Source organism: Tasmannia lanceolata, unplaced genomic scaffold (assembly GCF_043159265.1).
Source record: "Tasmannia lanceolata isolate RefF3 unplaced genomic scaffold, GAP_Taslan_0.1 ptg000025l, whole genome shotgun sequence".
NCBI lineage: Eukaryota > Viridiplantae > Streptophyta > Magnoliopsida > Canellales > Winteraceae > Tasmannia > Tasmannia lanceolata.
Window position 1 is genome coordinate 6940044 of NW_027518702.1, and position 14930 is coordinate 6954973.

General features: G+C 36.3%; 1 protein-coding gene across 1 annotated transcript in view; it reads left to right on the forward strand.

Annotated features, from left to right (window-relative positions):
• The window catches only part of LOC143857940 (T-complex protein 1 subunit zeta 1), a 30972-nt gene extending 16354 nt beyond the window's left edge, over positions 1-14618 (forward strand). Inside the window, exons 7-16 of the mRNA XM_077368491.1 lie at positions 937-1043; positions 5866-5980; positions 6085-6171; positions 8224-8428; positions 8572-8666; positions 13308-13376; positions 13521-13628; positions 14112-14230; positions 14343-14418; positions 14512-14618. Coding sequence (XP_077224606.1) covers positions 937-1043; positions 5866-5980; positions 6085-6171; positions 8224-8428; positions 8572-8666; positions 13308-13376; positions 13521-13628; positions 14112-14230; positions 14343-14418 — 981 coding nt within the window. The 3' untranslated portion in view covers positions 14512-14618. The remainder of the gene's footprint in view (positions 1-936; positions 1044-5865; positions 5981-6084; positions 6172-8223; positions 8429-8571; positions 8667-13307; positions 13377-13520; positions 13629-14111; positions 14231-14342; positions 14419-14511) is intronic.
• The last annotated feature ends 312 nt before the right edge of the window (positions 14619-14930 follow it).

The window sequence follows — 14930 nt, forward strand, 5'->3', positions numbered from 1 at the left end:
GTTCATTGCAGTCTATGGATAGTGTCCACTGATTTGCAATTGAAATCTGTTATGTTTTGTAGATTGTATGCTAAGATAGGTGCATGGTTCTCCAATCATGAGTAAGATTGATTTGTTATTCAGGGTTTACATAATCCAAAACTGACCAAAACCTTTTCGGGAAGAGTATATAGTGGGTGTATTGGATGATCAGTTTCTTATTGGCACCATGTATGTATGAAGTATGAAACTTTTTTTGGTCATTCACATGCATTCTGTTGACTTGATTGTTTAAATGGTCATGTGATACTTTAACCTTCTCCCTCTTGACTGAGCAGGGCAGTCCTTCGACATTAATTGCGAGATTTTTGGTCCATCATATCCGGTCCCGCCCTAAAATGGGGTGGGGATACCCTATGTCATCAAAAAAAAAAAATCTGGGTTGCTTGGCTCTTTAAATTAGAATGTTCACTGCCTATAACATCTCTGTTATGTTGTGACTGCTGCTTGCTACTATGTGATTTTGATTGGCCAAAATGCGTCTTAATATGATGAAACTTTTTCTTCCTTAAAATGCATCTTAATATGACAAGGCTTTTTTGTCCTTCATTTATCAGTTCTACAACTTACATTAGTAGAAATCATTGCCTAGATTTTGCTTGCTTTGCGCATTTAGACCCCTTATCCTTTTAGTGTTCAAGTTTCCAGGAAAGGCACGTATAGCTAGACCTTTAAATAACACTTTATGATTATAGTCTATCTTTCATGTTATTAATTCTATTATTTTTCTTGTTCTATGGTTAGTCAAGATCTGGAGTGATTATGACACTGTAATCTAAAAATTTCTTGAATTGCTTTCTATCTGATGTAATCCTACCAATATCTTTTACCTGTTTGGTGAAATTTCTTCGTCACACTATCATTTTTGATAACTTCTGCACCAATTGTTCTCTTTAGGTTGAGGGACTTGTCCTCGATCATGGTTCTAGGCATCCTGATATGAAACGGAGGGCGGAGAACTGCTATATCTTGACTTGCAATGTCTCTTTAGAGTATGAGAAAAGGTAATTATTATTTTGTTGAATTATTTTTGTATTGAAATTTGCTTTCGAGAATAGTTGCCACTTGCTTGACAAATGTTGGCGATGGAGACAAGTTTTGTGGAAACTGGTGGAAAGATATTATCCATGGTTTCTTTTTAGGTCTTTTAATTTCCCACTCCAGATCATTCAAAATAAAAAAGAACAAAAATTTCCCATTCCATATGGTGTAGTAATTGCCGTGATAGATTTGTGAGAGCAATAACTAATATGATCTTTCTTTCTCTCTCTCTTTTTGAATGGCTTATGAGTATTCATCATTTTTGAATGGCTTATGAGCAATAACTAATTTGATCTTTCTTGCATTTAATATGATCTTTCTTGATAGATTCGGACAAAGCAGACTCTAAGTTAGGGAGCATGCCACGACTAATAATATTTGCGTGGGTGGTCTCAAACTTGGAAAGAAGCCACATAAGAAACTTCATGACCTGGTTCTACTCTGGAGTTGCAAGAATTCTTAGAGGTGCTATAATATAGATGTCAAAAGGACATGTCATGTTCAGTCCACGTGGTCATTAAGCCTAAGTGATGAGCTTAAACGCCCTTGCTCCCTTGGGAATACTAGGAAAAATCATATTCTACCTGGAAAAGTCGCAGCTCATTTGTCTGTTGTCTGTTGTCTGTTGATATATCTTTTTGAGATAATTCCACATCTCTTGGCGGTTATTATAGGGTTGGAGGTTTAATGCAATTGAGGCTTCAACCGATTTAAGAATTCGAGTAATAATACGAGCATTATTCATCTGTCAATATGTAAATTCCTTATCAGAAATCATTTCAGTTCCTTCAAGCATGCCTAATAGTTACTTCCCTTCAACAAAGATACAAAAGTGAAACTTTCGTAGAGTAATTTGTCCCATCAAACTTAACAGATATACACTCTGCTTTATCAGCCATGAGCAGTGAGTTGATGGATATTATCATTCCCTTAGTTGTGATTAGGTCCCAAAAAACCAATTCCTAGATGAGGGACAAATTATTTTGATGTCCTCAACTGAGATTTTTTTTGTTTGCCAGGGTGTAGATCGAAAGGTTCAAATGTGTATATGGTGTCGATCTAGGGGTTCTGGCTGTGGATCCAGGGGTTTAGGGTGTGGATCTAGTAGACTAGTAGTTTTGGGTGTCGATCTAGGGGTTTGGGTGTAGATCTAGTAGTGTTGAGTGTAGATATAGGGCTTTTGGGGGTAGATCTAATAGGTTTTGGTGCATATCTAGCGGTTTTGGGTGTAGATCAATATCTTGGTGAAGATCTATGTTTTTCGAAGAGGTATTTTTAAAATGGAGTTTTGAGGCGATCTGTCACAATGTTGGCTAGAGGCAAATGGTGCTACAGTCTGCCACTAGCTGGCTGAAGGCAAATAGGGAATTAAGGATGCGATCTGCCACAAGGTGGCCGAGGCAAATAGGGCTTTAGATCCGCTACAAATCTGGCTGGAGGCAAAGAGAAGCAAAATAATTTGAAGGTGAGACACAAAGGCTCTGTTCACTTGTTTTCTCGGGAAAGGAAAGGAAAGGAAAGGAAAGGAATCTGACGTGGCAAAATGGAAAGGAAAGGAAAGGAAAAGAAACTGTGATTTTCCCATGCTTTCTCGCTGTTCACTTGCCCAGAAAGGGAGGGAAAATATGCAGGAAAGTTATTTTCTCGCTATTCACTTACCCAGAAAGCAAGGGAAAATATGCAGAAACCCAAATTTTAAGCAGTTGGGGAACCAAGATGGGTCCTACCAACTGATTGTCTAGATCCAAATAAGGAGGGCTACCTCTGCATAAACTAATGGCTGAAATGTAAAAAAAAGAATTCTAAAGGCACAGGCACAGACACAGATCAAGAAATCAACCCAGAACCCAAAAGAACAATCAAGAAATTAACAGTAAATACATCCACAGAATCACAAGCACAAATCAACAATAAATAAATTTAGTTTCCCAGGTCAAAAAAGAGAGCTCGAAAGAGAATAATTCAATAAAATATCAACATAAAAAGAAATTACAATCAGTTGCTTCCTTCCCATAAAGCAGAAAAAGAAGGGCAAACTCGATCTCAAGAACTGATAACCCTACCAAATACTAAAAAAACAAAATTCAGGATAAGAATCCAACAAGCAAAGACACCATAACCACAGTCACAACCCCCATTGAAAGAAGACTCCCACAGCCACCACGAGCCACCAACATCCACCCACGACCACCAACACATCCATACCCAAAACCTCCATACACCAACAACCACCCACAGAATTATATAGTATTGCCATTGCAAACATAAATCCCCCAAAATCAGCCATAAAAACCATTGCAAAAAAGAAAAGAAAAATCCTTAACAACCCATTGTAAACAGAAAAATAGCATATAAATGAAGAGAAAAATAAGGATGAAACACTTGACTTCTTAAACATCACCATATCAATTCATGTTCTTCTTAACTGCATACTCCAAAATTATTTTCATGATTAACATGCCTAAACAAACTTGTAAAAATCATCATATGCCCAAATAAACAATAAAAAAGACATGCACCGAAGAGGGTTTCATCGATTCAGGAATAAAGAAAGAAACATGCAGCAAAGAGGGTTTCATCGACTCTGCAATTAACCATTTTTTTCCAAGACCCGTTTAATCTTCAGAAAAATCATCCACCAACGCCAACAATTTACCCGAGTTGATGATTTTTTATTTTTTTTTAAAAGGCACAATTTCCTGATTATTCGACCCAGATCTTAACCCCATTAATGAAACCCCTTTCTAATGAACACAAAAACAACAGAAAACCCAAAAAATGTGTTTGGAGAAGATGAAAAAAACAAAAATGAACAGATGAGGGTCTCTCCCACTCAGGAACAAACCCCATTTTGCTTGAACACTTCCTAATCAAGAGATAATGCATAAAAAACTCCAACAAAACACGCACAAAAAGGGCTTCGTCGGCCCAGAACTTCACCCCATTTCCGAGACCCTTTTTTTGCAGCAATGAAATCAACCTTCATAAACCCTAAAAATGGCAGAGATGGACCAAAGGTTTCTCAACAACTAAGAGTGATATTTCCATGGAAAAAATAAAAAATAGTGCAGATCAGAACCCTTGTCGAGGATATTTGTAAGAAAAAAAGGCCAAAATCCGACAAAAAATGGAAGACGTAGAAGGAATGGAGAGATTTAGTGAAAAAAATGAAAAAATGAGGGAGAGGGAGGAAAAATCTGAACCCTAGCAACGTTTTGCCATGAAAATACGAGGAAATATCTCGAAGAAAATGAAAAATGAGAGTCGGGGAGAGGAGAACTAACCTTTCTACTGTTCGCTGGAGGTGGAGCTCGCCGGAGAAGAAGATGTTGCCGGCGGGTTTATCGAGGGTTTCGTCGAATGAGGGCTTGGAGAGGAGAGAGACACGCGATGAGATTTTCTCGTGCGCAAGTGATTTGCGTTTTCCCACTGATTTTGCAAGAATCTGCGAGAAAGGAAAATCGTGATTCAGAGGGAAAATAGATTTTCCACGTAATTTTCTTACTTTTCTACATCCGTAATTCGATTTTCTAGGGAAATGAAGCGAACGGCGGAAAGTAACGATTCGCGAGAAAATTTTGGTCCTTTCCTTTCCTTTCATTTCTCAGGACAGCAAGTGAACAGAGCCAAAGGGAAGTTCTTACTTGGATCCTTTTTGATCTTCCAAAGTTCTTTATAAGAGAAATGTCAGCCGGACGCACAGGAAAATCATTGGGGCCGGGATATTCATTTTCATCTGTTTGTTGACAGTCTTCAAACACTGCAGTTTGCATTGATGATATATGAGGCCAAAAACCTTAACATACGATTGTAAGGACTAAAATACTCTTTAACCATGTTGAATAAATAAAAGAGAAATACTTGGAAGTACAAATACCAAAGTTCTCTTTTATACATAAATACTCTTTAACCATGCTGAATAAATAAAAGAGAAATACTTGGAAGTACAAATACCAAAGTTCTCTTTTATACATACATAATGCATCTGCCCTCGTCTCATACTTCATCCTTGAGGAATAAGTCTCTTATCTCTTATCTCTGCGGAATAAAGAAATTCATCAATAGAGGAGAAAAACGGCAAACCGATCAACAACTCAAAGCCTAAGGGGGAATTGGGCCACTCATTTCTTCCACGGAAATGAAACTCAACGTGCTTAACGTACATTGTAAAAACGTTGATTCCGCTGTTCTGGGTGGTATTTTTGTTTAATTTTCTTCAACAGTTGATAGGGTTGCACATGGCTGTGCTTGGAGGTAAAGGTTCATGTTACCATTTCATATTTTGCCAAGCTTGGATCATGCACAACCCTACCACTGGGAAGTACTAGCGACGTGGCCTTAATACTAATCTGGCTTCTTTACCTGATGTCTGTTGCTTATAAGCTTATTCCTGTATGTCTCATACACACTTCTATCTATTGTTGGTAAAGTCTAGAGCTCCCTTGGGGATCCAAAATAATGCAAGTGTTGCAATGTTTGCTTCCTCTAGGGCATCTTTTCACATGATGATTTGCTTTAGTAACCAGGATAAGCTTTTAATTAAGTTCTTCTCAAGGATGGTGGCCTGGAGACTGCGGTTCTCTCCAAAGTGGCCAAATTACTTGGTCATTGTGAACTTTATGTTTTTAAGCCTGTATTGCTGTGTTCTTTTAAATTGGTAAATTGTTCTATGATCCTATCAATTAACTAATAAAAGATTTATATGTAAGATGTTACTGTAATATTTCAACTGCTTTGTATTTATTATAATTATGAATTCGTTATGACTAATATTTCATGTCTCAGTGAAATAAATGCAGGTTTTTTCTACTCCAATGCGGAGCAGAGGGAAAAAATGGTTGCCGCTGAAAGGCGCCAAGTTGACGAGAGAGTTAATAAAATCATTGAACTAAAGAATGAGGTGACGGAATCCGTACCCCCAACAATCAAGAAATTTGTATGCATTTCTTTATTTAGGGCATGAGTAAAGGCTCTCACACATGACTGGAATTCTCTATGTTGCAGGTTTGCTCAGGAAATGATAACAATTTTGTTGTTATCAATCATAAGGGAGTTGATCCACCGTCCTTAGACCTTCTTGCTAGAGCAGGGGTTAGTTATGTCTTATCGGAGATATGATATTTTTTCTTCTTCATGATTTTGGGTTCTTGATGTTTCTCTGTTCTCTTACTTATCGATCGTCTAAGAAACCATTGCCTCAGGTCCTTTAATGACATCTCAACTTAGAAACCATTTCTTCATACCCTAGATCTATTCTAGGGCAACATTTTTTTATTAAATTTTAACTCAAACTTAAACAAGGATTAATATATTACCAAAGTCATTCATACATCGCATGGTTTGGTTTTTCCCATACATTTAGAAATTTACTTTGCATATCCAATAACTGGGTTATAGGAAAATTCTGTTCTTCACCATTCAAAAACAAAAAGAAAAGAACAGAAAATTCTGTTTTTTTTTTTGTGCCAACTGCGAAGTAGTTCTAAGGGGAACCGTAGTCTGACAGCTATCATGACCGGACCGATAATTATGAGCTTATCAATTGTCTTGCAGACAGTATACCCGTTTTGCCTGTAAATGATTCTAGCTAAAGTGCTAAACCGCTAGTTGACTTGATTGGATTGCTGAACATTCTGTAAACAATTTTTTTGTTATTTTTGACCTCTAAAGAAAAGGCATGAATCCAAGGTTATTTGGTTGGTTTAGAATTCTTGTTCTAGAACCTTGAAATACACCTTACTGTCTTACACCAATCTATTGATTTTCTACCAGGAGGACCTGTTGTGCCCTATCTTGCCTGGTTAGTGGTGCTTGTGTCAGAATCCGACACAGTTACATGTTGTTGAATTTGACAAACCTCAAGAAGAAGGATTCATGGACTCAAATACATTTTAATCAATTCCAAATTTTTGTACATCCAAATCTTAATATGGCAGTGAATATATTGGGAATTTTAGTTGGTTTAGAATGTCTAATGTTTATTTCTACGTAACAAGCCTACTACTAGGATGAATAAAACTCAAAACCCATGGTAACTATAAATTTATATTAATATAATAATATTCAGTAAAAATTAGATAAAAAAAGATCAATAAGTAAAAAGTAGATAAAAAAATATCAGTAAGTATCACACCGAATCTTTCAAGTGTTTGAATCAGACATGTGTCTGACACAGGTTCTTTGCTCATTTAAAAGTTTCGATGTAACATTTGTTTTCCCTGGGTAAGTTTAGCTAAATTACTAGCTGTTTTGAGTCATCGAACGATGCAACATTTTTTTTATCCAATCTTCTCTGGCTGGTTTAAAGTTCTTATTTTTAGAACCCTGAATATGTTTTGCTTTCTTAGTTTAAGTTAAATCATGAATTTCTGTATTATAATAGAAGTGCATAATCCATGGAGGCGCACACATTTTAGATGCAATTTTGGTTTGGAGGTATCTTTTTTATTAGTTTCTGAGAGTAAATATTACCTCTTATTATGTGCTTTTTTTTCTTGGGAGTGATGTCTTTGCACCTTTTTCTTCCCTGGGCTACCCACTTGTAGGGCATGTTTGGCTACAGTGAATTTTTTTCATGATAAATCGGTGTCTCCAAGTGGAGATGAGGGTGTAGTGGCTAAAGATCTGGAAACAAAAAACGGGAAACTAGTGTTTCCAAGTGATGAGAAGTGGCGAAAAATATTTTAACAAAAAACTCTACTCAAAATCAGATTGACTTTTTCCTGATGTTTAGCCCCTTCTCAGGTTCATCTCAACCGTGCGCTCTCAAATATCTCTCCTTCTCCCTTTGCTGTACCCCTCTCTCACCACTCTGAGACACTGATTTATCATGAAAGAGAATTCCTGGCAGCCAGACATGGCCGTAGGGTCAAATATTAATCATAAAGCGCTAGAGGGGCCTGGTCCGAGGAAGAAAAGGGGGCTAATATATCACTTCCCTTATTCTTTCAATAAAGCTGTCATTCATTAAAAAAGAGGTCGGTGCATTACAAGTAATTTGCTAAATATTATAAAGATGCCATTATTCAAAAAGAAAAAAAAAACTGTTATAAAGATCTTGCTTAGGTCCTTGTCAATAATTGTACTTAGACTTTCTTATTGCAGTACCTCTTTTTGTAACTTTTCAACTCTTTGGTTTTATAGATAGTTGCTCTACGGAGGGCAAAAAGGAGAAATATGGAACGATTGGTTTTGGCTTGTGGGGGAGAGGCTGTTAATTCTGTTGATGACTTAACTCCAGATTGTCTTGGCTGGGCTGGACTTGTGTATGAGCATATCCTTGGGGAAGAGAAATATACTTTCGTGGAGAATGTGAAGAACCCTCATTCTTGTACAATTTTGATAAAAGGTTCAGAAATTTGCCTAACTTGCAGGATCATATTTATTTTTCTGTTTCATTTAAATTTAGTTGTACTATTTATATGATACAAATCACCTTATATAGATGGAGAAAAATTGATCGCAATTCTTTGATGATCACCATTATTACAGGACCTAATGATCACACTATTGCTCAAATTAAGGATGCTGTTCGTGATGGTCTAAGATCTGTCAAAAATACAATTGAAGACGAAGCAGTTGTCATGGTGAGTTTTTTTTTGTTGGCTAAGTACCACTTATTAGTTATTGCTTCATAAGTAAATCTTACCTGCAGAATTTGTCTAACTCTCCAATTTGTTTATTATAATGTCTACATTTGTTTGGAAGCAACTTATGCTTCTTAATTTTACCATTAAACTGAGTTTTGATACTTTACATGTATAGTGAACGGTATTGACTTATTTAAAGTAAAAAATAAAGAAGATATCATCGAGAAGAATACCCAAGTCGTGGGGTTTGATGTAAAGATGAAGGGAGAAGAAAAGAACAGAAAAATATGCAGGAAGGAGTTAGATCATATCATTATTGAGGGTGATTCCTTCTATGTGGTCAGATGGGTGAGAGACGGAGTCAAGTAACAATGAGTCAAGTAACAATGTTCCCGTTTCCGTGCCGATTTAAAACAAAACCGAAACTAAAACCTTGCTTCTAATTCCTCGTACTCCAACCTATGGTTCCTTAGCATCTGTCAGCGGTCAAGTAACAATTTGTCTTACCTCTGTTGTTAAAATCTTACGATTTACGATTTGAATCTTACCATTCAAATCGATTCGTGGGTTGAACGATTCAAATCGGACGCTGAAACTTTTTTCGTAAAAATCTTTCGATTCAAGTACGATTCGACTTTGAATGGTGCGATTTTAAAGATTCTTTTTATGATTTTTACGATCCTGTCTGTTTTGGATTTTGAAAACTGATTGTGATTTCAAAATGAAAATCATTTCAAAATGTTTTGTTTATTGCTGACATTTCTTTGTATGATGATTATTATAGATTTGAGTATGTGCTTTGTTTACTGTTGTGATAAATTATATAATGATTTATTATATGATGAATATAGTTTGTGTTTTCTTTAGTAGTTTATTGTACGATGAATATGGTTTGTTCTTCGGATTACTAATCATGGAATTTTACATTTAATTTAATAGATTCAAATGGAAAATAGATAATTACTCATTTTATTCTTATTTTTAACCTTTTTATTTTATTTATATATTTTTCTCATTTTTATATATAAATCTGAAAAAATCGTAAAAAATCTTACGATTTACGATTCGATACGACTCGAACCCTGTTATGATTTACGATTCGAGTGCGATTTTCAGAACCTTGTGTCTTACCAAATCTACATCTTTATCCTCTGCCCTGCATTCTCTCTAATTTGTTATTCGTGAGCAAACTAACCTAATCTAATCATTGTTCAATAACCCCTTTCCCTTCGTCTTATGTGTCTTAGGATCTAAAGACCAAGGTTTAAATTTTGGTTTCGGTTGCCACGGAAACCAAAACGCTTCTGTTTCTGTTGGAAATTTCAATGAAAATCCAGTAAAATCATGGAAATGTATGCAAATGATAGAATTTTAAGATGAAACTTCTGGAAATGCTAGAATAAGCACCAGTACGAATATAGAAACTATCACATAAGAAAGACAGTCATCCATCATGGTTTAATAACATCGAACACGTGGTGGCACACTTCGTCGTGTGCGTTTGATTATTCGGTACATACCACATTTCTCATGTAATTCCTATAAATATTTATACATAACTCATACACCACATTTCACATGCAATTCATATAAATATAAGAGAAATGATATATTCGATCCCTTTTCTTCCCTTGTCTATACCCCATTGTAGCGTAAAGAGAGTACTTATAAATACGCTAGAGGAGGGTGACCAATGGAAGACAAGGGGCGGATATATCACTTCCCAAAATATAATTATCCAACACATACTAATATAGTATACATATAATTTCGCTTTAGATTTTAGTTTTGATATTCGTTTCGGTATTGTTTCGGTGGGGATGGAAACATAAACATTTCGGTCATTTCGTGTTGGTTTTGATGAGGCTGACTGGTGGTGGGCTTGCGTTTCGTGGACTCTGCTATCTAGATCATAATCGTATTCTTGCAGGTGCTGCTAATTTATTTGTTTCTTTTCAGCCTTGGCATCGTCAACTTGGTCATCCATCTCTTCGTAGTTCAAAGTTAGTTGTTCTTGGTCTTGACTTGTGATAGGCAAGCCTCATAGACTTCCTCTTTATTCTAGAGACGGTAAAAGGAAGTTATAGTTCCTTTTTTAGTTTTTCATTATGACATTTGACGTCCAACTAGAGTTTAGAGTTTATCAGGGCTAGGTATTTTGTTATTTTCGTGGATGTTTATTCTCGTATGACTTGGTTAAATTTAATGAAAGAAAGGTCCGAGGTTTCATTGTTTATTTATTAAGTGTTTTGTAAAGGAGTTCAAACTCGATTTGGCAAAACTGTGTTTTATGTTCAGATAATGGTGATGAGTATTTGTATCAAGAATTTCAAAAATATTTTTCACGATCTGGTATTTTGCATCCTGCGCCTTCTGCACATAGTGCAGGCCAAAGAGTAGTTGAACGTAAACATTGTCATCTCCTTAAAGTTGCTCAAATTTTTTACCTTTTTTTTGAATGGTTCTCAAATTTTGTTATTTAATATGAGTATTGCTAAGATTTAGCAATACCAGGGATAGAGAAATATTCCCTTCAACTTGGATAGGGATTCAACAGTTGAGAAGATTGACAAACTCCAACTCCAAAGTGTGGATTTAGGGTGACTACCTCAATGTGATTTCCTCGCTTAGAGGAGGCATTATGCTTCCTTAGAGAGTGTCCAAGGAGTTAAGTGTCTCAGAAATGGCATCATTTGCTATAATGATGCCATTGTACAGGGTACTATTGTACCCAGAAATGGCATCATTTGCTATAATGACATTTCAAAGGGACGCTTTATTTGTGCAAATGCTACTATATTTGAAAATAGTTTTTTTTTTACTACTCAGATGTAGATATACCTGATTCCTGTCATAATGTGGAGAAGATTAAGAGAGGGTATTGCTTTCTTCTGCTTCTCTTCATTTCGTATTGTGGTTCTCCACTTCTCCTGTCTGAAACTGGTCTCTCCTTCAAATTTAATGGTATCTGGGGAAGGAGTATTCCATCTCGGTTCCTTCTCATAGGGCATATTTTCTTATACCTAAGCTGCGTCATTTTAACATCCACGTTATTGCTTCTTCATTCTAGTCCATGTACTTGAGGATGTTTTGATCTCCATTACGATTTTCGCAATTGATTTCCTGTCGTCTTTTATTTCTCTCCACTCAATGAACCACTACTGCATAGTCTCTCATTTTCCAAAATGTTCTTCCTTTGTCGCCGATGGAACCTCTACTCCATCCTGTTCAAAACTTCAAATATCCATAGTTGGCTATGGGAGGATCCAATTCGTACCAAAAGGAGAATATACTTAACACGAAATTTAACATGGGATTTTGTGTTACTCTGCAGTGAACAAATGATCTGTGAATGTGGGCCAAAACGTGGCCAAAAGTCCAAAACAACTCCTATTTAACTCGGACGAGAATCGGCCAAGGTAAAAGGGGATCGACTTAGGCGAGTCTATGATGACACGGGTGAGTTTTGAAACTATTGTTGAAATCTTCCCCTGCACGCCATAGTTTGAACCATTGACTTTGTAGTAGTCACGTTCATTTCAGCCAGTGTACTACTCCTGATTCTTGGATTGTTCCATAAACACCTGTCAGAAACAACCAAAACGAGCGCGGTTAATTTGACTTTAGTAAATTCACCTCTCACTCTCATTTTAGTAAATTCAGCCAGTGTACTACTCCTGATTCTGGTAGTGCAGCCCATATTCTATTATTTCTCCTAACATCTGATAGTCAATCCATCCACCTATTCTGTGTTTTACTCCATTAAATCTTCACATCCACTTTCCTTAAGTAACTTCTTTACTGTCCTCTTCTATGCCCCAAATCCTCTAATTTTGCCCGTTGTGATTGTCATAGGACACTGTTTGATATTTCTCCCTCCCTTTTGACTCTCCTGTTTTTTCTTCATCATAGCTGATGTCTGGTGCTAGACTCTCGAAATTTCTTCTACCATGTCCTCTTACTGAACTTTCATCTCTTTTGCGGCATTCATCCCTCTCCATATTGCGTGTCGGATTTGGCAAACCTCAAAAAGAACGATTCTTGGATTCTCAAAAATATTTTATTCAATTCTCATTTTTTTTTGTTTACATAATAATATGGTTAGGATGGATAAAACTCAAAACATATGGTAATTGTAAAGTTGTGGTAGTAGTATTCCAAAACAACAGATAAAAGAGATCTAGAAGTGTCAGAGAATCCTAAAGTACTGGAATCTGAACACAATCCATGTAACATGGGTCCCTCCATTTCTCTTTTTCAGTTTGACTTAAAATTTAATTGTCTGATATTCCTTGTCTTGAAAATTTCTTCCCAAAGAATAAGTTATCTGCATTGCTCTTTTCCATTGAGGTGCTTTGACTATGTTCCTCTTTTGAAAAACTTTCCAAATTGATCTCCATCTTTCATCCAGCAGGATGGGTTTGATCAGGGTGATGTGAATGTTGCTTCATTTATATTTATGTTGATAGCCAACCTAGAGATTGTTACTTGTATTGAAGTACATTTTCCGTGGTCTAAAAGTTTTATGCCAATACTTGAGTATTAAACCTTTTTTTTTCTTCTGAAAATAGCCTTTACTATCAATGTTGTATTCTTTTAATTTCTCAATCTCATCATGTTCTTTTTCTGCAATTTCAGGGGGCTGGGGCTTTTGAAGTTGCAGCCAGACAGCATTTGATGAACAATGTAAAGAAAACTGTCGTAGGGGTAAATATAAAATGCTCTCTCTGATCCCTTGTCTCAATTTTTATTTAAAAAATAAAATATAATGCTCTCTCTCACAATCCCAATATCCCTAGTAAAATAAAATAACTGTGACTATTCTTAACATGGGTGGCTTGATATCAACAGCGTGCAAAACTCGGAGTGGAAGCATTTGCTGACGCACTTCTTGTCATCCCGAAAACCCTAGCAGAAAACTCTGGCCTCGACACACAAGATGTTCTCCTTGCTCTCATGGTAATCTCTTCAAACAAAATACATTTTTTTTGAAAGATAGAAATACGTTCAAAAGTCAAAATTTATTCTTTTTATACATTGTAACCTCTGATTGTCAATTATTCATTTCCCAAAATCATAGCTAGCAGAACTCAGCGTGTTTTTTTGTAAAAAAAAATTCACGTTTTATTGGTTTCCTGTTTAATTCTCTCTTTAAAACTTTTACTGGAAAAAACTCCGTTTTTTTAGGAAAGCGTTTTAAGCGTACCAAACATGTTTTTTTTGGCCAACTTTCCAACTTTACCCCCGCTATATCTTTTAGAGGACTATTTTAAACGCTTTTTTTTTTTGTGTGTTTTCTTTTTCTTTTCACTTCCATTTTTCTAAACCTATACCATATTAAAGTCGAATTTTCCTCGTCCTGTTATTTTGCCTAATCACGTTCAGCTAACTATGGGCAAAATAAGAGGAATGATCTCATTGTGGTGGACTTTTTATATTCAGGATGAGAACGAGAAAGGGAACATTGTGGGGTTGAACCATCACACGGGAGAACCGATCAACCCACAAATGGAAGGCATATTTGATAACTATTCTGTGAAGCGCCAAATCATAAACTCTGGGTATGTATTGAATGTGTTACCACACTGTTCGGAAATGTGACTTTTATTGTTTCTCCATTTTTGATACTTCTGTTCAGTGTTTAAGGAAAATAGTGTTTTCTGTTTTGTGCAGACCTGTAATCTGTTCACAGTTGCTATTGGTGGACGAAGTTATCCGTGCCGGTCGTAACATGCGGAAACCAACTTAGGTATCTTTCTTTGTGTGTGTTTTAGGATTACTGTATGATGCATCTTTAAGCCAAGTTGTTTTGAGTTAATGGTTGTGTTTGGTTATGTGACAGATGCGTGCTCTGTTTTACAGTAGCAAGAGTAAGGGAGAGTGTGTTGGTCAGTTTTGTTGGACTCAATGAGTAATGTTTATGCATCCCACTTGTCTTGATTGATTTTACTCTCTCAAGCATTGTTTCGAAACTCCTTTGCTGGAAGCCCCTGAGTTTCTCTGAGTCACTTTTATACTGTTCTGGTCTGAGCCCATGTTTTGCCCTAGTGTTCTGGTCTGAGTCCGCATTTTTCCCTACAAAGTCCATTAACACTCCTTTGGCCATGTGGCTCGCATCCGCAGTTTGAAACACTGTCCTGATGTTCAGCAGGAGAGAATAGCCAAACCGAAGAGGCGATCTGTCTGGATAATGGGTGCAAAACAAAATTTACACCCTTTTTTACACTTAAAAATGGACATAAAATTTGTTTTATGCCATTT